Source organism: Pomacea canaliculata, linkage group LG3, assembly GCF_003073045.1.
Source record: "Pomacea canaliculata isolate SZHN2017 linkage group LG3, ASM307304v1, whole genome shotgun sequence".
NCBI lineage: Eukaryota > Metazoa > Mollusca > Gastropoda > Architaenioglossa > Ampullariidae > Pomacea > Pomacea canaliculata.
Window position 1 is genome coordinate 39,662,788 of NC_037592.1, and position 26,313 is coordinate 39,689,100.

At 38.3% G+C, this 26,313-nt stretch overlaps 5 protein-coding genes across 7 annotated transcripts in view; 4 read left to right on the forward strand and 1 right to left on the reverse strand.

Annotated features, from left to right (window-relative positions):
- The first annotated feature begins 23 nt into the window (after window positions 1-23).
- LOC112560793 (2'-5'-oligoadenylate synthase 1A-like) lies at window positions 24-4,389 on the forward strand. Its single transcript, XM_025232852.1, has 8 exons — window positions 24-254; window positions 529-627; window positions 1,254-1,338; window positions 1,527-1,771; window positions 2,462-2,556; window positions 2,915-2,983; window positions 3,474-3,655; window positions 4,251-4,389. The coding sequence occupies exons 4-8, from the start codon at window positions 1,672-1,674 to the stop codon at window positions 4,258-4,260; spliced, it is 456 nt and encodes a 151-aa protein (XP_025088637.1). The 5' UTR covers window positions 24-254; window positions 529-627; window positions 1,254-1,338; window positions 1,527-1,671; the 3' UTR covers window positions 4,261-4,389.
- A 1,970-nt stretch (window positions 4,390-6,359) lies between these two features.
- Window positions 6,360-10,280, forward strand: LOC112560784 (2'-5'-oligoadenylate synthase 1-like). The gene is made up of 8 exons (XM_025232845.1): window positions 6,360-6,524; window positions 6,917-7,017; window positions 7,305-7,389; window positions 7,808-8,063; window positions 8,234-8,330; window positions 8,564-8,632; window positions 9,046-9,227; window positions 9,639-10,280. Exons 2-6 carry the CDS (start codon window positions 6,926-6,928, stop codon window positions 8,604-8,606), a joined length of 573 nt encoding a protein of 190 aa, XP_025088630.1. The 5' UTR covers window positions 6,360-6,524; window positions 6,917-6,925; the 3' UTR covers window positions 8,607-8,632; window positions 9,046-9,227; window positions 9,639-10,280.
- Window positions 10,281-11,485: 1,205 nt separating this feature from the next.
- Window positions 11,486-17,713, forward strand: LOC112559331 (2'-5'-oligoadenylate synthase 1A-like). The gene is made up of 7 exons (XM_025230474.1): window positions 11,486-11,772; window positions 12,266-12,350; window positions 12,923-13,166; window positions 13,308-13,402; window positions 13,675-13,743; window positions 14,596-14,777; window positions 15,518-17,713. The coding sequence occupies exons 1-7, from the start codon at window positions 11,681-11,683 to the stop codon at window positions 15,627-15,629; spliced, it is 879 nt and encodes a 292-aa protein (XP_025086259.1). The 5' UTR covers window positions 11,486-11,680; the 3' UTR covers window positions 15,630-17,713.
- Window positions 17,137-24,040, forward strand: LOC112559330 (2'-5'-oligoadenylate synthase 1-like). Of its 3 annotated transcripts, none has more exons than XM_025230473.1 (8): window positions 17,137-17,275; window positions 19,054-19,213; window positions 19,698-19,782; window positions 20,368-20,611; window positions 20,751-20,845; window positions 21,094-21,162; window positions 21,857-22,038; window positions 22,800-24,040. In XM_025230473.1, exons 2-8 carry the CDS (start codon window positions 19,122-19,124, stop codon window positions 22,918-22,920), a joined length of 888 nt encoding a protein of 295 aa, XP_025086258.1. In that variant the 5' UTR covers window positions 17,137-17,275; window positions 19,054-19,121; the 3' UTR covers window positions 22,921-24,040. The 3 variants fall into 3 exon arrangements, with proteins under 3 accessions (XP_025086258.1, XP_025086257.1, XP_025086254.1); XM_025230472.1 differs by lacking the exon at window positions 17,137-17,275 and adding an exon at window positions 18,584-18,864; XM_025230469.1 differs by lacking the exon at window positions 17,137-17,275 and adding an exon at window positions 18,584-18,799.
- A 1,237-nt stretch (window positions 24,041-25,277) lies between these two features.
- Window positions 25,278-26,313, reverse strand: part of LOC112559327 (probable ATP-dependent RNA helicase DHX35) — a 37,238-nt gene continuing 36,202 nt past the window's right edge. Inside the window, exons 24-25 of the mRNA XM_025230460.1 lie at window positions 25,624-25,735; window positions 25,278-25,420 (exon numbers count right to left, since the gene is read on the reverse strand). Coding sequence (XP_025086245.1) covers window positions 25,382-25,420; window positions 25,624-25,735 — 151 coding nt within the window. The 3' untranslated portion in view covers window positions 25,278-25,381. The remainder of the gene's footprint in view (window positions 25,421-25,623; window positions 25,736-26,313) is intronic.

Consider the following 26,313-nt stretch of genomic DNA (forward strand, 5'->3'; position numbering starts at 1 on the left):
CATGTTACATCTGCAGGAACCTTGAGTGGAATATGGACACGACAGCGTGTGAGAACTCTGATGTAGGGGCCGCCCTTGCCACCTATTCTCTTACAATAGTGGCTGTGGGGCCCCTACATCTGTATTTCCACACACTATCCTGCCCTGCGGGTGAAGGAGCCTTGTATATTCAGTGTACATCTACCGACATCCCTTTCCCACTCGTTCTGCAACTGCTCTGCAACTGACTGCTGTCTGCATCCTCGTTATTTCAGGTGAGCTTATATTATGTCTAACACAATAAGTTTGGCAAACTGCATGCACGTGTGAGCGCGTGAATGTAAGCATCCGCCGCGACCGACCCTGAAATATATATTTAACAGGTTATCGTCCTAATCATCAGTTTATCGTCGCTGGTAATGTGTTGATGTAGCGTATGAGCAATACTGCAAATTTGTGGTTGTGTAAATAAGCAGATAAGTGTAAATAAATATAACTACTTCATCGTGTTTGGCTAAGATAATGGAGCCAGGACTGAAACCGTTTCAGGTAAAAGATGGCGAGAGTTTTCAGAGATCAGTATCCAGGGGAAAGTCTGGACCATTTCGCGGAGAGAAACGTGACAACAACACCTCTAGAAAGGACCAGGTAAGTAAACACTTCAATGTTTTTCTGCTCGCACTAATTCTTCAGTTCAAAATAATCATCATTCTTGGTTTTTTTTTCCTCTCTTTACACAGGGTTTCACTTCCTTAACCTTTCTTTATCACCTTTCTTTGTTTATTTTATTTGTGTGTTGACTACCTGGCTGGCTAAGTGTTTGGTCGACTGGCTGAATGGCCGACTGTGTGAACGAAAGATAAGAGGGAGGTGTAAGAGTTATGTGTTTAGGTTCTCTTTCCTTTCCTTCCCTCTCTCTCTACTTTCTGTAAACCAGCACCTCAGGAACAGGATCAAAGTCTTATTATTTTTTTCCCTCATTTTTCGATCCATATTTTCAAAACTTACACCAAATGAGCAAAGGTCAGTTGCTTAGATATGGCTTACTTCTCAGGAGAGGAAATATGTGGACATGAAGAGTCTGCAAGTCCAATCTTTATTTTTCCCCAGAATGTTTTTTTTATTTATTATTATATTATTATTCTCCCTTCTCGGAAATGTGATTGCTTGTCCTTTTGAAAATTATTTTCAGTTGTACTTATTTCTAAGAATTCTAACACAATGAATGCATATATGAATACTTCAAAGTAATTGTGTTTAAACATTTTTCTCAGATTCGGCCAAGATATTGATAGCTTTGTGCGATGCTTGCATTCCCAAACCTTCAGGTATCCTTACTCCGTTGAAAAAGTTGTAAAGGTGAGAAAAATTTCAGATCTTCTAGGCATAGATAAGTCGAGGGATAAATTTCGTCATTGTAACATTAACTATTTTTTCACTGGCTTCAAATGTTTTTATTATTTCTAAACTTTTTAAGCAAAGCCTTCACATAGTGTTACAGTTTTCATTAATGTACTACTTCCATGTCCTATGCCATATAATTCCAGAGTGGCTCACTGGGCAAGGGCACGGCAGTACGGGAACGGGCTGACATCGACCTCGTCGTCTTTGTTAACGGCGTGAAGGAGCATCACAGACTTGCAGGCTGCCAGAGGGGAGCTGCTCGATAGAATTGAGGCCAAAGTTGATGAAATGTTGCAGATCAAGGCCAGAACTCGCACCAGATACTCTCTGTCCTTCGAGTGGCAAGGAAACGATGTGGACATCTTACCCGCCTTTAACCTTCTGTCGTGTAAGTAGCCGCAAAGGCAGTAATTTTTTTTAACTACATTGTAACCCAAACATCGATATATGCACCCATTTTTATATTTTTCAGAAACCTATTACATTAGAAATATGGCACCAAAAATTGCAAGGTGAATTTTTTAAGAGTAATAAAGCCACAGGAATTTAAATTCTTATGATAATATTTTCTGCAATCTCAATATAAATAGGTGTTAGAAAATGAAAAAAGTAAATATGATAAACGTGGTATTCATCATTTTCAATCACGGCCTTGTGCGCACAAAAAAAATGAAGAAATTTATTGAGAAGGTGCATGATAAATCATTACTTCACTCTTTGCTTCTAAATCTTTGACAAAGTCCTGATAACTTTACATGTTGAATGTTAAAAGAGTATATATACTGGGAAATTGCACATTTCCCTGATATAAAATGAACAATAACTTCTCAAAGAGAAAAATCCTGATATTAACATGACATCTATCAAAATCAAAAGCATTTTCTTTTCCTTATTATCACAATGGAAAACCTTTGATGACAATCGTCAACTGTACTCAAAGAACCTGGGTGTGGATGAAAGATTGCCCTAGCCATGACGACCAAAGAACAAAAGATCTGTAAATGTATATACATATATCTTGAATTTTTAAGAGATATCTTTGTCAACGAAAATGCATTGGCTGTTTATTGTCTTCCAGACTATGGGTCCCTCTCAGATGTCTACGATGCTATGGAGCAATTCGGATCCAGAAATGCAGCTCAGGAGCTCTCTGTGTCCTTGGCACCCTATCAGGTACTTGTTTCATGTGGGAACCAACGATGATATCGTTTGGAAGTCAGAAGGGAGGCAATGTCAGCCACAGGAATACTACAATGTTAATGGTCCTTGGGCATCTGTCTAGTTATAGAAAAAAAAATGCTTAAGATAGGTGTGACCATGTAAGGAATTTTGTACACATACATCATTCACTATACTATTGTGGGGTTCTGCGTACCATAAATTCAATATAAGACAAGAACTCAATTATTTAATAACAAACCTAATATTTTATCCTCCTAGATTTTCTTTCATTCTTTGTATATTTTCCTTGATTCATTCATCCATTCTTACAAACACATATTCAACTTTGTTTCCTGCTCCCAAACATCAGTTGCAGTTCGTCAAGCCCGTTCCGGAACATGTGAAGAAAGTCATCCGCCTTGTAAAGCTGTGGAAGGAGGTAAACTCAAATAATACCCTGCCATGATTATGTAAGAAAAAGAAGAAGAAGAAGGGGCTAATTTTAAAGAGCGAAAATTATTCTTGGCGTCCTACTAAGATTTGACAACATGATTGTCTTAAGGGACTAGCGAGAGCGAAAGGTTTGTTTTTGTAATTAGGTAAATATATTCTTTCCGAAATCTGTTAAACACAAATAATTATATAATGGTTGGATTATATCACTCATAACACATGTGTGTGCGCGTGCGTGTCTCTCTCTGTGTGTGTGCGCGGTAGCACGTTTATTAATGAGAACATTGCTAAGTGTCATCAACATTTTTGTAATAAATAAGGGTTAAATAAACGGATTTACCCTTAATAACAACTTGCATTTTATGACAGCATATTATCAAGCTACTAGCCCTTTTCTTCACTTTATTAGTCTGGTAAAATAATTAAGTGCTGCCGTCTAATCTGCTGTCCTCCTTTCCCATGTTTCGGTGTCATAGGAAAATAGTCTGAATATCCGATCCTACAGTCTGGAGTTGTTGACTATATTTGTTTGGCGCCAAAGTGGAGCGGCTTATCCTGGCACTAAATACCTATTTCAAGAATTGATGAAGCTGCTAGAAAGATGCGATGAGCTTGAAATCGCCTTTGATGACAACTACGACAGTGACACCTACACCAGGTAACGGCGCTCCTCTCATTGATGTAGACAGATTTTCTACCCTGACGACTTCCTGTCAGAACATCATAGTAGTCCTTTTGCAGAATTATTTGGAGTTTATCTTCGTCTGTAAAACAAGCTTCTCTAAACTTTGGATTTGTTGTAGTGTTGCTATCTCTACCTTTCCATATATATATATATATATTCTGTACAGAAAATAAGACTTGGGCAGTTCCAGTTTAGGCTTTCTGCATTGAGATGATCACACGAATCAGAATTTCACTCTGCATCTTCTATTGTCTTTGAAAAAATCCAAACACTGAGCAATCAAGATATCTGTTGTATTTCTATATAAACCTCTAGGCAGATTGCTTCCCTTCCATTATTAATTACGATGTCAGAAATTCAACTGATAAGCAGAAGCAGTTAATTTTTCACAGTTTTGCTCCCTTTAATCAACTGTCTTCCTAAGCAGTTTCCTCCGGAGAAATTCTGCAGGAACAAAATTTAAATCAAACACTTTAGTTATTTCATTCAGTGAAAATATTTATGAACCACTAAACGATCTAATTCGATCCTTTCTGTATGAAAATGCACTTAGAAATGTTTGCTGCAGCACCATATGAGCCCACCCTACATTCTGGACCCGGCCAACCCGTATATGAACACCCTGCATGGGGCGAGGACTGGTGAAATCTCGGACTGTGCCAGGAGGACCATCAGGCCGGATCGTGTAGTCCCTGAGGCAACCATGAGGAAGAATACTACGTACTGATGCAACAGACCCTCAGGAGAACTCAGTGGACTATTCGGACGACTTTGCATTCTACTAATAAATGGACTTTTGCTAGGATGTTCAGAAAATGAGAAGACCTAAATCATTACCTTGAGTTTTATGTCGCAATACAGGCATCATTAAATTTACTTCTCACTACAGAATTTATTTTATTACACACTAGAAGCATCTCTATTGAGCACAGCAATTATTCGTATTTAGCTCTTCACTTGTTTCATGGGATTAGTGCTCTAGAAGTCAGAATTTACACTATTTATGTTGCATTAAACTCTTTCTTTAACTTCCTACAAGATGAATTTTTACTGTAGGAGTTTTTCTACTTTAGGTAGAAAAAAATTACTCTTTTGTTTGTATAATTTTGCTCTCATTGTCATATACCTTGCTTTTATATATATACTTGTTTTTCCAATCCAATTATTCCTATTTATTAATGGATATCTTTCTAGTCTGATAAAGTTTATTTGGAAATAAAGGTAAGCGAGTGTCTCAAAGCTAGTCAGTGCTTGTGTAAGGATGAGAGAGAACCTTTAAGGTGGACTTTATTGTTTCACATCTGATTTGGAACTTCCATGATCTAATAATTTAGAACTCCTTACATTGGGAAATGAAAGCCTGACAAATTTATCGACCATGTGTATGTGCTCCTGAATGGCCTCCAAAACAAAGTTGCTATGATAATTTCAAAAGTCACAAAACTTAAATGTCAAGTTCATCATTTACTGAAAGAAACAGTGAAAATGCCAATATTGTGCCAGCATGATTAGTAATGATAATAAGAACAGAGGCTGACATCTTGGGCAGCTTGGATCAACAGTGTACCAAACTTTTGAAAATTCACTCCTTCATACATCTACCCAATGTCAGTCCAAGATAAACTTGTCTTGCAATACATGGCCAATGTAGATATACTAATTGTACTAAATGGAGCAAATACATAGGCCAATATGAACCAATACAGCACAAATATCTCAATATTATATCCTGCAGAGGTCCAACTTTACACTAATGTTGGTTCAATTTAAATCGTCCAGTAAGTCTGTGTTTGGTGTTTATTTGCTTGTAATAACGTGTCATTGCACAAAGGAAGGACAGTAGGGGATGGCAGGAAGCAGTTCTCTCATACATCCAGGTCACAAACAAATCCAGGTGGTGCAGACATCACACGGCAATACACTAGGCTTGAACCACCTGTCTGTTATCGACTCACAAGACCAGGTGTAATGTCATCCACAACAAACCTGTTGGAGTGGTGGCTGGTGGTGATAACCCTGGACTAAAAATAGCACTGACGTGGCTTTGAGTCAACACCCAGCCTGGCCTGCACTTTTATTTGTTGTTCGTGGTTGTGGAGGGAGAGACACGGCCACTAGCAAAACTCCATGTCAGTGTCTTCCTGAAATACCTGAGTGTTGTACACGCAAAACTTCAAGACTATTTAAAAACATTGGGTAGCCTTCGCATTTCTTTCTGTAACAAGACAATTTTTTTTAAACAAATGCCTCACTGGTTTTACAACAGCATTTAATAGAAATGAATTTAAACAATACCAAACAGTTGGTAGTTTGTAGACACAACATCTTTTACTGGTCACTGTAAAGAGTGAATGTAAGTGGTCAACCATTTCTAAATTAGATAAAATCTGTTCTTTCCACTGCCTTATACTACAACTGTAGGATGAATATATAATAATGGCGGGTGAACCAAATAACATTTTTCAGATCCTAGGTGGGCAGAAATAGTCGGCCAGAGCTCAGTACCATAAAATAAAAGAAAAATTCTTTCTTTGCTAGATGCTACTCTGTTCTCTCTCTTCCCTTTCTCCCTCAGAATTCTATCTTTAGAGTTGAGTGTCAGATGACTCGCACCACCTGCTATAAATGATTTCTTTGAATTCCCGGTGTTGTTTATAGTTTGTGTTTTCCTTTCGTACTTCTCGGTACTGTGGTTAATCCCAGCCTTGGTTTCAGTTCTGCTAGACATTGGAGCACAAAGAAAACCTGTCTCAAATTTATTTCCAGTCTTTCTTCCTGCCTTTTGTGACTTGCTGAAAAGAGTTTCACCGTCTGTGTTGTCAGTTGTTTGCAGTAAAAGCAGGTGAGCGAGATAATTGTATTCAATGAACTGAATCTGCTGCTTCATGTTAGAAGAAGATATTGCAGACACAATGACATGTTTACTCCATTTGAACAGTATCTTAGTTTATCAGTTTGTTTTAAGTAAATATCAAGTGCCTATACACTAAGAACACCTTTGTATTTTGTCAGAGTTTAAACCTCCAAGTGCTGGGACTCCATTTACTACCTTGTGTACAATCTGGATAAAAACAGCATTGTAAACTCTTTTATCTTGTAAACAAAATGTAAGAGTATTTATAAAATAGTATGACCTGTTTTTTTCTATTTTTAAAAAGTTGCTGTTGTTATTGGAACTGGTATCATTAGTCGAATGCCACTGAAGCTGAATATCTTTTATCTCCCTGGCTACAGCCAGAACAGATGGCCAAAGTGTTTAAGGACCAGCATCCTGGCGAAAGTCTGGACATGTTTTCAGAAAGAAAGGTTTCACCCACTGAGTCTGAAACAAAAAAGTCAGATCTTTTTCCTGCCAAATGTAGTTTACTATTTTAAATCATTTCTTCAATTCATAAGATAAAACAGAAATAAGCATGGTGTTTTTGGTAGACAGATAAGACAGTCACCTTGATCCATTCCCTTGTATTCCACCTACTATCACAAGTTTCATCTCTAAGAAAACACTGTAACAGAGATTATATTTCATGCGATTTACCAAAAACTCATCATTGTGTGAACTGTGATTGTATGTGATATGTGATTATATTTCATCAAGCATTTTTTATTTGCCCATTTGCTGTAGATTTGGTGAACAGATTGATAAATTTGTGAGCTTTCTTCATGATAACACCTTCGGACGCGACTTCTCTGTGAAAGAAGTTAGAAAGGTAAGAAAATCCTAATCATCATCAGTATCATCGACTGTCTGTTCTTCAAGATGAAATCTTGATAAGATGACAGCTGTCTGACATATATAGTGCCAGATAAGTCATAAACTGACAGCAGGTAGTAGGTTGTGAAAATGTAAATTTTAAATTCTACCTGACTGTAGTATTTTAGGGTTTGTAAATAACCTTTTTAACCAGGTAAAGGTTGTCGAACGTTTGACTATGTTTGGAAAAAGTTGTCTGTGAAGGACTCGGGCAACAAATGATGTCGGGGGGCGAATGTTCTGGTCAAGAATTTTCTCCAAACATGAGGCGATAAGACAAACAATGAATCAAAGATCGTTAACAGAAAATATAACAATGTTGAACTGAATGAAATTAAACAAAAACATGTTTAAACTGCTGAATCCCATTGTAGTGTGGCTCACTGGGCAAGGGCACAGCAGTTCGTGGCAGGGCTGACATCGACCTTGTCGTCATCATCAACGGCCTCAACAGTGTCGAGGACTTAAAGGCAAACAGGGTGCAGCTACTGGAAAGTCTGAAGCAGAAACTAAAAAATTCGTTGGGGATTGAACCAGAAAATCTGAAGGTCAACAAATACATGTACTCTTTGACCTACAAGTGGAATGGAATTGAGGTGGACATCTTGCCGGCAGTCGACATCTTGTCAGGTCAGCAGACACACGGTTTATGATTTTTGTAAACTCGATGTGCATATTTATGATCGAACGAAGTAAATGGTAATGATTAAAGAGTATTGTTTATGTATCCAATTAGAATAGAAAGAAATTTAAAATAGTTTGTTATATTTTATAGTTGATGTATATATTGTATATGTCAGCGTGCGGGTCGCCCAGTGGAATCTATGAGGCCATGAAAAAATGGAAAAACCCGAGGATGCTGCTCAGCAGTTCTCAGCATCTTTGTCGCCTCTTCAGGTGTGTTTTGCTCTGTGTTTCAATACATTGGTGTACAAACTAATACAGATAAACTCTTGCCCGATAATCCAGAAACAATAGTATTTGTCGCAAGAAACTGCATATCTCCTTTCCTCTCTCTCTCTCTCACGAGTGCGTTTAACTGTGTCTGTATTTTTGGGCTGTGACTAGCATGTGTTTGGACACTCATACTCAGCTACATCTTTTGTTTATTTCCCGTTTATCATCGTCAGCTCGACTTCGTCAAGGAAGTCCCGGAGTATGTCAAGAAGGTGATTCGCCTGGTGAAGCTGTGGAACAAGGTAAGGACGACCAACAAAATCTGACCAACGATGTTTTTTGTGGTTGATGCTGTCATCCCTACAACTACAGTGCTTATCACTGAGCATGTTCCCTTCAAACATTAAGATATAGAGTCAATAAGGAACTCCGTAGAACAGATATCGGAGATGCAAGGAAATGTTATACTTTATTATTTATATTTATATTTACATTTATATTTATATTTATAAAAGAGTTCTTTTTCTTTTTGTGCTAGAAACTAGACTGCAGCATATTCATATTGGATGGCGATAAACCTATATTTCTAAAAAATAAAATTATAATTGATTTTCCATTTGAGTACAGGAAAAAGCGTTATTATGAGTTCCACTAATATTTAATACATTTCTGACAATGTTTGTGTGTCTGTGTGTGTGGCGATCGTCTGCACCAGGAAAACGAACTTGAAATCCGCTCCTGCAGTCTGGAACTGCAGACCATATCTGTCTGGCGATCTACTGGTGATGAAAATCCAGGAACTGACAAACTGTTTCGAGATGTCATGACAAGTCTGGCGAACTTTGAGAAGATTAAAGTGGCCTTTGACAAGCACTACGATACATCTTCTTACACCAGGTAAAAACTTCTGAGCGTGTCCAGACTTGAACCTGTCCCTGCTTTTACAAAGGGCAACAAAGGACTTGTGGCTAGCTAGCAACTTAAGTTCCAATGATCAGTATAATTTTTCAAATGGGTTTGAATAACAAACATCGTCACCTATTATCGCATTGAATATCAAGAAATGAACCAGATGGAACTGCTCTCCCAAATAAATGTACGGTACCTTAAAAAATTGAAACTAACGGTTGAACAGTTTTTCGCAACATTTGAGAATCAGTTGTTTGAGAATTAAGTCTTTTCCTGAGACAGCAACTAAATACAGGTTCAGAACACAAAAGTAAGCCTCGCTTTCTAATACAATGTTCTTTATCCGGGCATGATTGTCTGCGTGTGTATGTGTCTATATGAGAATATTTTCTTTTCTAGGTTTAGAAAGCCGCCATACATCCTTGACCCAGCAAATCCATTTATGAACACCTTGCATGGGAGGCCTAAGGCCTCTCACTTAGTTTCTACGAAAGCCTGGAAGGTGCTCGAAACCCTGAAACAACAGGATGAGTGAGTACGAGACTCAGACATGTGAGACCATCTACAATGTGGACAGAGAACTATTTCAAACAGTCCACTCCGTGGTGAATTATCAAGATCTTGTCATCGAGATGTTTACTTTGTGCCTCAAGCAAATGTTAACATTATCTTAATCATCTTGTTGGCCTGGAAATGCCCAGAATCAAGACTTTATGGGATGCTCACTACAAACACTTAACTCATTTCTTATTGGGTTTTGTTACATTTGTTTGTTACTTTTTGTATTACATTCCTTTGAATATGTTTATTTTTTGACATGTGATTATAGAAATCAGTTTACATTTTATATGCTGATAGTTGTTTATATACTTAAATAAGTTTTTTTTTTATTTTGCTGTTAAGAAAATCATTCCTAATTAGCAAAAGAAAATACTTCAAAATAGTCTCTCGATAATATTGTATAAGTGAAGAGACAAATTTGTGCTTACTTTAACTATGTTTATTAAATGCAGCTAAATAAACATTGCTGAAGTAAAAGTTCGAAATGTTTTTCTGCGTTTGGTCATTGAGTGGCAGTCATTGCTCCACGCATTCTCAATGACCGAAGAAGCAGGTGTATAACAAAAATATCTTAACGCAAAATAAAACTGAAACTTAACTGAACTCAACCAAACAAATCCAGTACTAAACAAAATGATAAAATTGTGCAAAATATCACTTTTACAATACTGTACAGAGTAAGTCAAATGATTCTGCAGGCGCTACACTCTGAAAAACGAGAGACCACGGCCGGACCGAAACCTGTAAATTGTCGTGTGGGAGTTATCGTTCCTAGGGTGGCATTGTGTGTAATAAAAATCCTCACCCAACTACCCACCCACTCCCGCCCTCTTCTCTTCCCTCGCTTTCCTATTACTCTAGTTACTAATCGTAATTTAGAAATAAGGTCACCTCCTAAGAAACAAAAACTCAAATTATATTTTCTGTTTCGTAAATCGAATGTCCTCTTTTTATAAACTTACAATTCGAAGCAAAGCAAATCTCCCAAGAGAGAAAAAAAAAAAAACTAAGGGAGCATGGCTCTTTTCTCAATATCAGGCTATATCTGTTATTTATGTTAAAAACCTATCATTTATTACGCAATGTGAACATCGAAACATCGCAATTCCTCGCTTATAAAGTGTTTGTTCTAAAATTAGTAGTGTGACGTCAGCAGTAAACAGGCGGTTATCTCGCCTTGACCTTATAAAAATTGGAAGATAGTCATCTGAAACACATTTGACTTGATAACACATATTCTACTCATGATACAGTGTCAATTTATATTTGATTATTATTTTACAACTTATTTAGTAAGCCCCATAGCGCACTCACTATAGAGACTAATGAATAAATCCACATGTAGTTGTTCTGATACCAGTCTCCTGGTATTAATATTTTTAGTACTTCGTTTGGGAGTCCTATCTTTGCCCTGATTTTGCCTGGAAAATGAATGTGATAAGAAATGTCTACTTTCGGTTTTTTACTTCTAAGAACTACGCTCCACATTTCATCGAGCAAACCACTTTTGTAACTTTCTTGGGTTCATTCAAGCATCTGAAGCTCAAAGTATTTTCCAGGTTCAGTTAAAACATTTTACACTCTCTCTCTCTCTGCAACCACACTGCTATTGATTAATGTGAACAGGTGTGTTCATTCTATGTTTTGTTCAGTAAGTTTGCTAATCTACCTGGCGTTAGTTTCCCGGTCAAACTGTCCTCGTTGTTATCAGATCATCGCTGGCGGAATGTTTGTGTGTGCACCGTCCACCTGTAATCACGAGTTTGCTGCAGTGGAAAAGATTACTCATAAAATCACATGCATGTTCTCCAGCTTCTTTCGGCGAGTCGACCAGAGTGAAGACTGAAAACATTCGCACCTGTGGAAGGTTTAGGTGAGATATGGCCCCAGCGTTCAGACTACAGGCTCCAGGTGAAAGTCTGGACAGTTTTGCTCAGAGACAAATTACAACAACACCTTTGGAAAGGACCAGGTAAAGAAGGCACCTGCGCAATATTTTAGTTCGATCATGTTACTTACCTCCGTTTGTAAACTAAATTTTTGAGTACATGGCTTGATAGGTTTCTGAATTGTTATTGTTATTATGATTAGTAATACTTCAGATTTCCCCACTTTACAGTACTTTAAATGTACAAGAAGTAAAACACAGAAATGTAGACTATAAATAAGCATAGTGCAAATGCACTGATTGAAGCATATCAACAAACAACAGACAGACAGACAGACACAATAACACAGCATCACAAGAAGCAGGATGGTGCACAGCTGGGTTGGGATGGAACAGCTGTTGTGTGCCTTGGTTGACTGGTTCCATGATTCCCCCTCCAAAGCTACTCTCTTCCGGCGCCTATTTATCAATATCAATGACAAATCAGAACAAATTATAAAATCACTCATTATTTTAAGGCCATATTTTTCAAACCAACTGTTTGAATTTGTCCTGCTGTTACATGTTACTTCTTCAGATTCGGTCAAGATGTTGACACATTTGTACAGATTTTGCATTCTCAAGCTTTTTGTGGCTCATACACCGTGAAAGAAGTGGTAAAGGTGAGAAAATATTGAAGACTCTTATTCAGCTTGTACTCAAAACACAGTTATCTCTGAGGTACTCATCATCCCATTACATATGAGGAATTAACCCTCCACTTGTCTATTAGGTACTCACCATCCCCCTATCAATAAGTTTCTCACAGTCCATTATTTATAATATACTTACTGCCCCATAATTATCAAATATTTACCATCTCGTTATCTGTATTCACTATTCCATTCTCTAAGTCTTTTATGAGGTAATCACTACCTATGATATTCAGATATTAAACCACCATACTATGTACGGTATTCACATCCCATTAACCATCTTCCCATGGCTTGAGATCCGATTGCTGGTGCTGCATTTACCATTTTCTGTGGTAGTCCATAGTGACACGTGATTTCCCATAATGATTCACGGTGTACTTTGTTCTGTAATCTGTCTTCATGTAAAGATTTGATTGCTGCATGATCTTCCTTTCCAAAAGCCTATTTCTCTACTTTTATATTTATTACTTGATTTGTAGTTACATGGATAGAGACTCGGGCACTAGACCATATCACTTCATGTTTTATTCTAATCACAGAGTGGCTCACTGGGCAAGGGGACAGCAGTGAGGGACCTGGCTGACATCGACCTTGTCGTCTTCATCAATGGCCTGACCAGCATCGCAGACTTGCAGGCAAACAGAGGCAGGCTTCTTAATGACCTGGAGCAAAAAGTCAAAAATGTTTTGGGTATCTCTCCAGTCAAACGCACACAATATTCCCTGTCCTTTAACTGGAACGGACACAAGGTGGACATCTTGCCGGCATTTGATCTTCTGTCGAGTAAGTGGAGACACTATGTTAATGAGGCTTAATGAGGCGGCATCTGCTTCGTCGATATTTTTCTTTTTGTAAAATGATAGTCACGTGATAATTCAAAGCAAGTGCATAGATTCAAATTTTGTTTGTTTGTTGTGTAACCAGGGTATGGAGGGTCACCAGCCAATATCTATAATGCCATGGTACAGTTTGGACCAAATGCAGCTCTAGAGTTTTCTGCATCATTAGCGCCACTTCAGGTAGGAAATTTAAAAACATGAATTACGAAGCAGTAGTGAATCCAAACAGGCAGAATATTTAAGTGAATGAAAATTTTCAGATGTTCTATTTAGAGATAGATTTTATAAGCTCATCAACGTGCACAACACTAAGAATTACTTGACATGAGAAAATCTCTTTTCTCTTTTTCTTTCTGTCTTTCTCTGACACGAACAGCAGTACTCTCTTTCTTTATTGCTTGCTTTCTTTCACATTTTCACGTTAAGTGTTACTTCCTACTCCTTTACGGCAGGTGCAGTTCGTGAAACCAGTGCCTGAGCATGTCAAGAGAGTTATCCGCCTCCTGAAGCTATGGGCAGAGGTAAACACACATATGTCATAATAAGAATAATTAAAGGAGTAAAATTATCATAGCAGACTCATACACACATATGATAAACTGTGAATAATTTATCAGTCACTTGTCCTATAGACACGGAAGTTGACAGGCCCCCTGCTCTTGTCTACTGTGGGCAATAGTCAGCAGGTCCTGTACAGGACGACCAGTCCAGTCTTTGACCCTCGTAAGTCAGTTCTTCCTCTCACCCCTGTCTTCAACAGGGTGTCGTGTCGGGTCACGTGACCAAAGAAGACCAGCTTACGTCACTTGACTGTTGAAAGTAGAGGTTCCTGGTGTCCAGCGAGTGTCGCCATCTTGTTTCTTATAAAGTCGTTGGTTCTCTGTTCCCTTTTCTGTATGAGATCCGGAACAGCGTCCTCAGGTACTTGTTCTCGAAGGTCTGGATTGTCCTTTCCGTCTCGGCGAGCGGAGTCCACGTGGAGCGAAGTTGTGGTTATGAAGATGCTATAAGGATGTGAATAATATAGGGAGCAAAGCACTCAGACTCATGTAAACACATTACATAGTGAATGAAAATGCGAATGTAATTCAAGCAATCCATGTAGACAATTGTCCTAACTGCTCTCTCAATGGACGCTTTCCAGCAAGTAGCAGGTATGTTCAGCAAGTGTCTCTAGTATCTGCTGGCATGTCTGTCTTACATCTACACATCCCCAGAAGGTAAATTTTCTGTTCCAATACTTGATTGGCAAATGAGGGCCACTGTTCTGTTAATGTGATAAAAATATTGGGGTTAGGTTGTTTATTTTTGTGGTGGGGAGGGGTCTATGACAGCTTGATTTTTTAACTGACTCACATGCCTCTGTGTTCCAGGAAAGGAGCCTCAACATCCGATCCTACGCTTTGGAGCTGCTCACAATATTCCTCTGGCGCAGCCGAGGTGGGGGAAACCCCGGTACTGACTTTCTCTTTTATGAGGCGATAAAGCAACTGATGAACTGTGGCTTTCTTCGCATCGCTTTTGATGACTACTACAACAGCTCCTACTACACCAGGTAACAGCATCCACTACTTCATCTAGCGATGCAGTCTGTCGAGAACTTGACTCAAAACACAGACTCAAACCAAGTGTTCAAACTACCTTTCTCTGTCTCTTCTTGATTGCGAGGTCTTGCCCCAGTATTTTGATACGATGTTCTGTGGTATCTGTATATTTGTTAATATGTTTTGATCTATGTTTTGAGGTTGTGTTTATTCTGAATTTATAATTACATAATTGTGTGTTTTATTTTGTGTTTGAAAAACACATTGATGACTTGAGGTAGGAAGCAGAACCAGGCAAGCGATTGGGCCCTGAGACAATTTCTTGTCCACAGTAGTCGGAAAGTAGTATGATATGGGGTATTTCTAAGTGATTGAACACAGTAACACCATAGGAAGGCAGGAAAAAGCAGACAAAAGACATGCGTAGGAAACAACCAATCGACATGCCATATGCTCAGCAAAGGGCAAACAACCGCAAGAGATGGCGTGAGCTGGTGGGGAGGTCATCAATGGCGCCTCCACAGTAAATCCCAAGATGCTCTGTTAGGCAGTGCCTAAAGTTTACATTAGCTCGACAGACCTTCAGATTCTTCCTACCCAGTTACTGCTTGCTCCAGTCTATATCTAAAAGGACATATACTCTAACCTTCAAGACGTTAAACATTTTCAAAATATTTACGAGAAATTTACAACTATTCACCCATTAATGTATCTGTGTGTGTGAGTCCCTAAATTTATTTTATTTTTCCAGCATCCTGACACGAGGTTACATTCTGGACCCAGCTAACCCCTACATGAACACCCTGGCGGGGGCGGACACTGCGAAAATCTCTTTGCAAGCTATAATGATAACTCTCCTGTGATAGTGTATCTGAGACTACAGACTCTACGAGAAGAAAACTTTGTGCCCACGCACCGTGCACCAGAACTTACACACCTACGTATATATATATATGCACAGTACATCGTTTGTTTCTGTAGTCGTTGTGCTTATCCTGGTAATGTTAAGTGCAAAGAGCCTGGCTACATGCTAGGATTCCACGCATTACAAGAAAATTAATTCTTATTTTCTATAATTATTACTAAATATTTCTCACATGTGATCGGTCCCTCTCGTCAGGTAGTCGACTCGTCTAATATGTAAAGAAATGTACAAGATGAATGTCATAGGTTTAAGATAAGCCTTAGATAAATTACACAGGTAGACTGACATCCCCTCTAACTCTATAAATGTAGATGTTTTAGAACAAGTCTGTTTATTTCTTAATGAAAGTAGCACATTGAAGAATTAATGATTTATATAACGAACTGCTGTGATAATGTTAGGTTAGCAATCACTATTTTTCACAGTGAAACAGGCAAACAAACTTGTCCCTTTTCTTCTTAATTGCAGACTCTAGAGCTCTCACCTTTATGTGGTGTCCGCAATCTTAATAGAGAAAGCTAATTAAAAGGAGATAGTATTTTCAGGAAATGTTCTGAGCATTTGTAAAGTATATCCTAATCATCTTTGTTTTGCTGAGTGATTTTTTGATATTATATTTATTACTTAAATCCAAATATTTTTAGTAGTATTTTATTTTGTCTGAAAGTAACTGTAGAATTTGCATGCGGCAAATAGCTTATTGACATTTTTGGGGTTAATTTTTTTGTGTATATTCCGCGGGCTTCTTATTTTGATTAAAGAAAACTAACAAGAATACAACAAGCTTTGGGCAGTGCATGAAGGTCACTGCCAGATCCTTGTCATGTCAGAGCTTGTTAGAATGTCATGTTATTGATGTTTTTAACATCGTAATATAACTCTTTATTATTTAAAACATTAAACCAAACTGAAATCTGGCTGTTGAACCTTTCATTTGATTAACAGAAATTGAACGAAGGAATCAAGACCGTTATGTTTGAAGCATGTTTGATTGTTGTCACTTGATCTCACTCGGAATTCTGCTGGCGACTGTTTGCCTATACAGAAATTGGAGAATATAACTTTCTAGTCATTTATTTCCGATATGTCGCTTTTATTTTTCGTTTGTATTGGTGTGAAATGCTTCCAATTGTGTATGTGGTTATTGGAAAACAAATATGTAAAGCGATCAAAGGGAGGTCACTCACAATAACAATACTGTTTCTTTCCTCATTACATTTTAGAATCAGTTGTTTGAGAATTAAGTGTTTTCCTAAGACAGCAACTGAATACAGGTTCAGAACACAAAAGTAAACCTCGCTTTCTAATACAATGTTCTTTATCCGGACATGATTGTCTGCGTGTGTATGTGTGTATATGAGAATGTTTTCTTTTCTTTGTTTAGAAAGCCGCCATACATTCTTGACCCAGCTAATCCATTTATGAACACCTTGCATGGGAGGCCTAAGGCCTCTCACTTAGTTTCTACGAAAGCCTGGAAGGTGCTCAAAACCCTGAAACAACAGGATGAGTGAGTACGAGACTCAGACATGTGAGACCATCTACAATGTGGAAAGAGAACTCTTTCAAACAGTCCACTCCGTGGTAAATAATCAAGATCTTGTCATCGAGATTTTTACTTTGTGCCTCAAGCAAATGTTAACATTATCTTAAATTTAATCATCTTGTTGGCCTAGAAATGCCCAGAATTAAGACTTTATGGGATGGTCACTACAAACACTTTACTCATTTCTTATTGGGTTTTGTTACATTTGTTTGTTACCTTTTTATATTACATTCCTTTCAATTTTTTTTTTTATATGCGATTAGAAATCACAGTTTACAAATTATATCCTGATAGTTGTTTCTAGACTTTAACAAGTTTTGGTTTTTTTGCTGTTAAGAAAATCATTCCTAATTAGCAAAAGAAAAGACTTCAAAATAGTCTCTCGATAATATTGTATCAGTGTAGAGACAAATTTGTGTTTACTTTAACTATGTTTATTAAATGCAGCTAAATAAACATTGCTGAAGTCAAAGTTAGAAATGTTTTTCTGCACTTGGTCATTGAGTGGCAGTCACGCATTTTGAATGACCGAAGAAAAAGGTGTATAACAAAAATATCTTAACGCAAAATAAAACTGAAAGTTAACTGAACTCAACAAAACAAATCCAGTACTAAACAAAATGATAAAATTGTGCAAAATATCACTTTTACAATACTGTACAGAGCAAGTCAAATGATTCTGCAGTCGTTACACTCTGAAAAGCGAGAGACCACGGCTGGACCGAAACCTGTAAGTTGTCGTGTGGGAGTTATCGTTCCTAATGGGAGGGGGGGGGGCATTGTGTGTAATAAAAATCCTCATCCACCTACCCACCCACTCCCGCCCTCTTCTCTTCCCTCGCTTTTCTGTTATTCTAGTTACTAATCTTAATTTAGAAATAAGGTCACCTACTTAGAAACAAAAACTCAAATTATATTTTCTGTTTGGTAAATCGAATGTCCCTCTTTATAAACTTACAATTAAAAGCAAAGCAAATCTCCGAAGAGTGAAAAGAAACTAAAGGGAACATGGTTCTTTTCTCAATATCAGGCTATATCTGTTATTTATGTTAAAAACTATCACTTATTACGCAATGTGTATATCGAAACATCGCAATTCCTCGCTGATAAAATGTTTGTTCTAAAATTAGTAGTGTGACGTCAGCAGTAAACAGGCGGTTATCTCGCCTTGACCTTATAAAAATTGGAAGATAGTCATCTGAAACACATTTGACTTGATAATACATATTCTACTCATGATACAGTGTCAATTTATATTTGTTTATTATTTTTACAACTTGTATTTATTTAGTAAGCCCAATAGCGTAGTATCGCTATAGAGACTATAATAAATAAATCCACATGTAGTTGTTCTGATACCAGTCTCCTGCTATTAATATTTTTAGCATTTCGTTTGGGGGTCTTATCTTTTCCCTGATTTTGCCTAGACAATGAATATGATAAGAAATGTCTACTTTCGGTTTTTTACTTCTAAGAACTACACTCCACATTTCACCGAGCAAACCACTTTTGTAACTTTCTTGTGGTTCATTCAAGCATTTGAAGCTCAAAGTATTTTCCAGGTTCAGTTAAAACATTTTATATTCTCTCTCTCTGCAACCACACTGTTATTGATTAATGTGAACAGGTGTGTTCATTGTATGTTTTGTTCAGTAAATTTGATAATCTACCTGGGCGTTAGTTTCCCAGTCAACTACCCTCGCTATTATCAGATCATCCTCGCTGGCAGAATGTTTGTGTGTGCACCGTCCACCTGTGATCACGAGTTTGCTGCAGTGGAAAAGATTAATCATAAAATCACATGCATGTTCTCCAGCTTCTCTCGGCGAGTCGACCAGAGTGAAGACTGAAAACATTGTCACCTGTGGAAGCTTTAGGAGAGATATGGGCCCAGCGTTCAGACTACAGGCTCCAGGTGAAAGTCTGGACAGTTTTGCTCAGAGACAGATTACAACAACACCTTTGGAAAGGACCAGGTAAAGAAAGCACCTGCGCAATGTTTCACTTCGATCATGTTACTTACCTCGGTTTGTAAACTAAATTTATGAGTACATGGCTTGATAGGTTTCTGAATTGTTATTATGATTATTAATACTTCAGATTTCCCCACTTTACAGTACTTTAAATGTACAAAAAGTAAAACAGAGAAATGTAGATTATTAATAAGCAAAGTGCAAATGCACTGACTGAAGCATATCAACAGACAGACAGACAGACAGACAGAATGACACAGCATCACAAGAAGCAGGATGGTGCACAGTTGGGTTGCGATAGAACAGCTGTTGTGTGCCTTGGTTGACTGGCTCCATGATTCCCCCTCCAAAGCTACTCTCTTCTGGCGTCTATTTATCAATATCAATGACAAATCAGAACGAATTATAAAATCACTCATTATTTAAAGACTATATTTTTCAAATCAACTGTTTTAATTTGTCCTGCTATTACATGTTACTTCTTCAGATTCGGCCAAGATGTTGACACATTTGTACAGATTTTGCATTTTAAAGCCTTTTGTGGCTCATACACCGTGAAAGAAGTGGTAAAGGTGAGAAAATATTGGAGACTTTTTTCAGCTTATACTCACAACACAGTTATCTATGAGGTACTCATCATCCCATTACATATGAGAATTTACCATCCCATAGTCTATTAGGTACTCACCCTCCCCCTATCAATAAGTCGCTCACAGTTCCATCATTTATAATATGCTTACTGCCCCGTAATATATCAGGTTCTTACCATCTCGTTATTATTACTCACTATTCCATTCTCTGAGGTACTTAAAGTCTTCTATAAGGTAATCGCACCCTATGATACTCAGATATCAAACCACCATACTATGTACGGTATTCACATCCCATTAACCATCTTCCCGTGGCTTGAGATCCAACTGCTGGTGTGGCATTTACCATTTTCTGTGGTAGTCCATAGTGACATATGATTTCCCGTAATGACTCACGGTGTACTTTGTTCTGTAATCTGTCTTCATGTAAAAATTTGATCCCTACATGACCCTCCTTTCCAAAAGCCTTTTATTCTACTTTTATATTTATTACTTGATTTGTAGCAAGTACATGGATAGAGACTCATGCACTAGACCATATCACTTCATATTTTACTTTAATCACAGAGTGGCTCACTGGGCAAGGGGACAGCAGTGAGGGACCTGGCTGACATCGACCTTGTCGTCTTCATCAATGGCCTGACCAGCATCGCAGACTTGCAGGCAAACAGAGGCAGGCTTCTTAATGACCTGGAGCAAAAAGTCAAAAATGTTTTGGGTATCTCTCCAGTCAAACGCACCCAGTATTCCCTGTCCTTTAACTGGAACGGACACAAGGTGGACATCTTGCCGGCATTTGATCTTCTGTCGAGTAAGTGGAGACACAATGGAAAGACTTAATGAGGCAGCATCTGCTTCGTCGCGATAGTTTCTTTTTGTAAAATGATAGTCACATGATAATTCAAAGCAAGTGCATAGATTCAAAATTTGTTTGTTTATTGTGTAACCAGGGTATGGAGGGTCACCTGCCGATATCTATAATGCCATGGTACAGTTCGGACCAAATGCAGCTCTAGAGTTTTCTGCATCATTAGCGCCACTTCAGGTAGAAATTTAAAAGTATGAATTACCGTAGTGAGTCCAAACACAATATTTAAGTGACTGAAGTTTGTCAGATGTTATATTTAGAGGTAGATTTTATAAACTCAAATTTACACGGGAAACGTGCACAATTTTAAACTCGATTTACTTGACATGAGAAAATCTCTTTCTTTCTGTCTTTCTCTGACAAGAACAGCAATGCTCTCTCTTACACATTCACATTAAGTGTTACTTCCTACTCCTTTACGGCAGGTGCAGTTCGTGAAGCCAGTGCCTGAGCATGTCAAGAGAGTTATCCGCCTGCTAAAGCTATGGGCAGAGGTAAACACACATATGACATGCTGACAATAATATAAGGAGCACAATGCTCATAGAAGACTCATACACATGATGTATCCAAGAAGAAATTAAACAGCACCTGTGATAGAAAACATCCTTATGTACACCTACTGTGGTGTGAAAATAATCTCCTATTTGATTATCCAGAACTACTACACTCGTTGAGCTTTTAAATTCAGCGCTTTGATGACTTGAACGAGGCCTTCGAGATTGAATTCTCGCATCACATACCATCGCCCCTCTTGTCAGACTCTGTCAAATTCGTTTTTAAAGTCAATGAAATTGTGGTTATGAAGATGCTATAAGGATGTGAATAATATAGGGAGCAAAGCACTCAGACTCATGCACACATATCACATAGCGAATGAAAATGCGAGTTTAATTCAAGAAATGCAAGTAGACAATCGTCCAGACTGTTGTTGCAATGGACGCTATTCAGGAAGCTGTAGGTATGTTCAGCAAGTGTCTCTAGTGTCTGTTGCATGTCTGTCTTACATCTACACATACCCGGAAGGTACATTTTCTGTTCCAATACTTGACTGGCAAATAACGGCCACTGTTCTGTTAATGTGGTAAAAATATTGTTTGTTTTTGTGTTGTTTTTTTTTTTTTTTTTGGGGGGGGGGCTATGACTTATCTTACTTTATTAACTGACTCACATGCCTCTGTGTTGCAGGAAAATGGCCTCAATATCCGATCCTACACACTGGAACTGCTGACAATATTCCTCTGGCGCAGCCGAGGTGGGGGAAACCCCGGCACTGACTTTCTCTTTTATGAGGCGATAAAGCAGCTGGTGTGCTGTGGTTCTCTTCGCATCGCTTTTGGTGACAACTACAACAGCTCCTTCTACACCCGGTAACAGCATCCACTACTTCATCTAGCGATGCAGTCTGTCGAGAACTTGACTCAAAACACAGACTCAAACCAAGTGTCCAAACTAACCCTTCTCTGCCTCTTCTTGACTGCGAGGTCTTGCTCCAATATTTTGATACAATGTTCTGTGGTATCTGTATATTTGTTAATATGTTTTGATCTATGTTTTGAGGCTGTATTTATTCTGAATTTATGTTTACATAATTGTGTGTTTTATTTTGTGTTTGAATACCACATTGATGACGGGAGGTAGGAAGCAGAACCAGGCAAGCGATTGGGACCTGAGACAATTTCTCGTCTACAGTAGTCGGAAAATAGTATGATACGATATTTCTAAGTGATTAGAACTCACAAACACAGGAACAGAATAGGAAAGCAGGTACAAGCAGACAAAATACATTGGCAGTAAACAACAATGGACAGGCCATGTGCTTAGCAAAGGGCAAACAACCGCAATAGATGGCGTGAGCCGTTAGGGAGGTCATCAGTGGCCCTCCCACAGTAAATCTCAAGATACTATGTTAGGCAATGCCTAAAGCTTATATTGGCTCCACAGACCTTCAGATTCTTACTACCCAGCTCTTGCTTGCTCCAGTCTACTCTAAAAGGACATATACTCTAACCTTCAGGACTTTAAACATTTTCAAAATATTTATAAGAAATTTACAATAATTCACCTCTTAATGAACTGTTTGTATCTTTATGTGTGTGTGTGTGTCCCTTAATACATTTCATTTTTCCAGCCTCATGACACCACCTTACGTTCTGGACCCAGCTAATCCCTACATGAACACCCTGTCTGGGGCGGACACTGTGAGAATCTCTATTCAAGCCATGGTAACCTTCATGAGATTGTATATCTGAGACTACAGACTCTGCGAGAAGAAAACTTCGGGCCCATGCACCATGCACCAGAACTTACATACCTACGTCTATATACACAGAGCACATCATCAACTTTTGTTTCTGTAGTCGTTGTGCTTATCCTGGTAATGTTAAGTGCAAAGAGCCTGGCTACATGCTAGGATTCCACGCATTACCAGAAACTTAATTCTTATTTTCTATAATTATTACTAAATATTTCTCACATGTGATCGGTCCCTCTCGTCATGTAGTCGACTCGTCTAATATGTAAAGAAATGTACAAGATGAATGTCATAGGTTTAAGATAAGCCTTAGATAAATTACACAGGTGGACTGACATCCCCTCTAACTCTATAAATGTAGATGTTTTAGAACAAGTCTGTTTATTTCTTAATGAAAGTAGCACATTGAAGAATTAATGGTTTATATAACGAACTGCTGTGATAATGTTAGGTTAGCAATCACTATTTTTCACAGTGAAACAGGCAAACAAACTTGTCCCTTTTCTTCATAATCGCAGACTCTAGAGCTCTCACCTTTATGTTAGTACAGAAAGCTAATTAAAAGGAGATAGTATTTTCAGGAAATGTTCTGAGCATTTGTAAAGTATATCCTAATCATCTTTGTTTTGCTGAGTGATTTTTTTATATTATATTTATTACTTAAATCCAAATATTTTTAGTAGTATTTTATTTTGTCTGAAAGTAACTGTAGAATTTGCATGCGGCAAATAGCTTATTGACATTTTTGGGGTTAATTTTTTTGTGTATATTCCGCGGGCTGCTTATTTTGATTAAAAAAAAACAACTAACAAGAATACTACAAGCTTTGGGCAGTGCATGAAGGTCACTGCCAGATCCCTTTCATGTCAGAGCTTGTTAGAATGTCATGTTATTGATGTTTTTAACACTGTAATATAACTCTTTATTATTTAAAATATTAAACCTAACTGAAAGCTAGCTGTTGAACCTTTCATTTGATTAACAGAAATTGAACGAAGGAATCAAGACCGTTATGTTTGAAGCATGTTTGATTGTTCTTGTCACTTGATCTCACTCGGAATTCTGCTGGCGACTGTTTGCCTAGCAGAAATTGGAGAATATAACTTTCTAGTCATTTATTTCCGATATGTCACTTTCATTTTTCATTTGTATTGGAGTGAAATGCTTCCAATTGTGTGTGTGTGGTTATTGGAAAACAAATATGTAAAGCGATCAAAGGGAGGTCACTCACAATAACAATGCTCTTTCTTTCCTCATTACGTCCCTTACACTGCAAATCTCTCCACAGCGAACTGTCTCTCAAGGGTGGAGTAACTGATTTTAAACGGACCAGCGACACTGTTCTTTGCCTAGTAATACCTACTCTGACTTTGTGTGCTCGTTACTTTAAGGTAGTTACGGTAACTCTTCAAAATATTTGTTCTCGTTATATGACCTTTTCTCGCCCTGATATAGCTTCTGATAATCACAAGGCGTTAACAACAGTGCAGCAGCATATTTAAGTTCACAGGCAAGACGCATTTGTTAAAAAAAAAACAAAAAAAAAAACAACAATAATATAAAATAAATGGAAAAATAACAAATCGCACAGACTGAAAAAAAAATTCCCTTCGTTTTAAAAAACAGTCACGCCTGAAGCAAATGCGCGAAGAGAGAGAAAAAAAGAAAAACACGTTCGCAACAAGTTATGAATTTTCGCGCTGGTTGTAGATTATTTTTCTGGTCTCGGCGCCCCCCTTCATCCACCTGAAAGCTTGTCAAAATGCACGGATGGCTCAAACACAATCAACGGGCCACATGTTCCAGTCCCATTTCCCTCCCAATACCACACAAAGCTCGTGTATTATGCGCATCGCGTGCCACAAGACGCCAACGCACGTCATCACGCGTGCTAAGAACTTGACACTCGGCAGCCATTTTTCCTCAGAGCTGCTTTTCCAGTCATTTTCTTACCTGAATCATTGCTATGACAACCTTCTTTTCTGCACAAACTTCGAGGCTAACAAGTATCGTGCCCTAACAAACGAAAAAAAAAAAAAACAACAACAAACAAAGAAACATCTGAGGTGGACCTGTGTGCCATTTTGAGTTCTGACAAACATTCCGTAGAGCTCACAAGCAGAAGCCACTTCAGTCAAACGAGGTCAGGGGTTGACGATCGTGGATGACTGGACATTCCTGACCAACTCGATACAGTCTGCGCATGGGTGGGTATATTGAAGCGGATGACTGTCTATTGGACAATAATCAAGCCAATGGGCTGAAACTTTGAAAGTACAGTGCGAGTAAGTGTTTGAGAATAGAAATCATTCATTCATGCACGCACGCGCGCACTCGCACAGCAAGGGTTAGTGATGAGACGTTGGAATGACACTTGTTTATTGTTTCACATGATGATTACACTGACTCTCACTTCCTTTGGCTCCCCCTCCCGATCACAGACAGGTAGATATGATACTTCACTCCAGTCGACTACGCTTTGCGGAAATCTCTCTCTCCTGAAAAAAGATTAAAACACACACATGCACAGAGTTAAAATTAAGAGCTGACGAGTCTTATCTTCCAGTCAACACAATATCACTGTTTTTTACCCTCCAAATAATTTGCAGTCACAGTACCAGCAACACAAGTAGAGTTAAGATCTCGTAGGTAGAAATAATGGAGGCAAATGAGCCTGAGAAGTCAAAGGTCAGAGTCTCACCGTGCCAAACTGGTAGAAATGTGGCGCCAGTTCACACAGCCAGTCGGGCTCGATGGTAGTGACGTCACGCATGTACTCTTTGCTGGTGTGGACGACCTCGTTGAAAATCAACCTGTTGCACACAAATAGCACAGGTGTATGTTTTAACACAGATCCACACACACACCACTTACAGAAGCATGTATATAAATTCACACTATTCCCCCCTCAAAACAAAAAACAAAAAACAAAAAAAAAAAATGCGACCGTGAATTATACTCCTTACGGTCCGCGCCGTATAAGCATGAATGCCTACGCGATAAATGTAACCATGACCCTTGTCCCCAAACCCGTTCCTATTCTCCGCATTCGCGCGACGATTTTCCAAGAATAAAATAAAAAAATAAAAATAAAATAAAAAAAAAAGGTCACAAACAATGTAAATTTCCAAAAGTCTTTGACACTTTGCGGAGAAACCGACCCGTGAAGTGTAGCACTTCCTGTGCTGAGATTAAGAACCTGGCTCTCTTGCAATGCTCATGAACATCGCCGTCCCCTCTGATAAAACTTTACATGGAACACAATGATTGGTCGCCACGATCACGACCTTTCCCCAACAAAACCTATATTTTTTCGAGAAAAAAGAGTTCAGCCAAAGTCAAGGTAAAAATGGAGAGAACAATGGCCCACAAACTCCTGGCAGGAAAGAGG

What these genes read in the sequence shown, in the direction of transcription:
- LOC112560793 (XM_025232852.1), top strand. Translation starts at nt 1,672, where the DNA reads ATGTTGCAGATCAAGGCCAGAACTCGCACCAGATACTCTCTGTCCTTC. An exon ending in CGCCTTTAACCTTCTGTCGT is followed by an intron (nt 1,772 to 2,461) that starts GTAAGTAGCCGC and finishes ATTGTCTTCCAG; the next exon opens with ACTATGGGTCCCTCTCAGAT. An exon ending in TTGTAAAGCTGTGGAAGGAG is followed by an intron (nt 2,984 to 3,473) that starts GTAAACTCAAAT and finishes TCGGTGTCATAG; the next exon opens with GAAAATAGTCTGAATATCCG.
- LOC112560784 (XM_025232845.1), top strand. Translation starts at nt 6,926, where the DNA reads ATGGCCAAAGTGTTTAAGGACCAGCATCCTGGCGAAAGTCTGGACATG. An exon ending in CTGTGAAAGAAGTTAGAAAG is followed by an intron (nt 7,390 to 7,807) that starts GTAAGAAAATCC and finishes ATCCCATTGTAG; the next exon opens with TGTGGCTCACTGGGCAAGGG. An exon ending in CATCTTTGTCGCCTCTTCAG is followed by an intron (nt 8,331 to 8,563) that starts GTGTGTTTTGCT and finishes TATCATCGTCAG; the next exon opens with CTCGACTTCGTCAAGGAAGT.
- LOC112559331 (XM_025230474.1), top strand. Translation starts at nt 11,681, where the DNA reads ATGGCCCCAGCGTTCAGACTACAGGCTCCAGGTGAAAGTCTGGACAGT. An exon ending in ACACCTTTGGAAAGGACCAG is followed by an intron (nt 11,773 to 12,265) that starts GTAAAGAAGGCA and finishes TTACTTCTTCAG; the next exon opens with ATTCGGTCAAGATGTTGACA. An exon ending in CATCATTAGCGCCACTTCAG is followed by an intron (nt 13,403 to 13,674) that starts GTAGGAAATTTA and finishes CCTTTACGGCAG; the next exon opens with GTGCAGTTCGTGAAACCAGT.
- LOC112559330 (XM_025230473.1), top strand. Translation starts at nt 19,122, where the DNA reads ATGGGCCCAGCGTTCAGACTACAGGCTCCAGGTGAAAGTCTGGACAGT. An exon ending in CATCATTAGCGCCACTTCAG is followed by an intron (nt 20,846 to 21,093) that starts GTAGAAATTTAA and finishes CCTTTACGGCAG; the next exon opens with GTGCAGTTCGTGAAGCCAGT. An exon ending in AACAGCTCCTTCTACACCCG is followed by an intron (nt 22,039 to 22,799) that starts GTAACAGCATCC and finishes TCATTTTTCCAG; the next exon opens with CCTCATGACACCACCTTACG.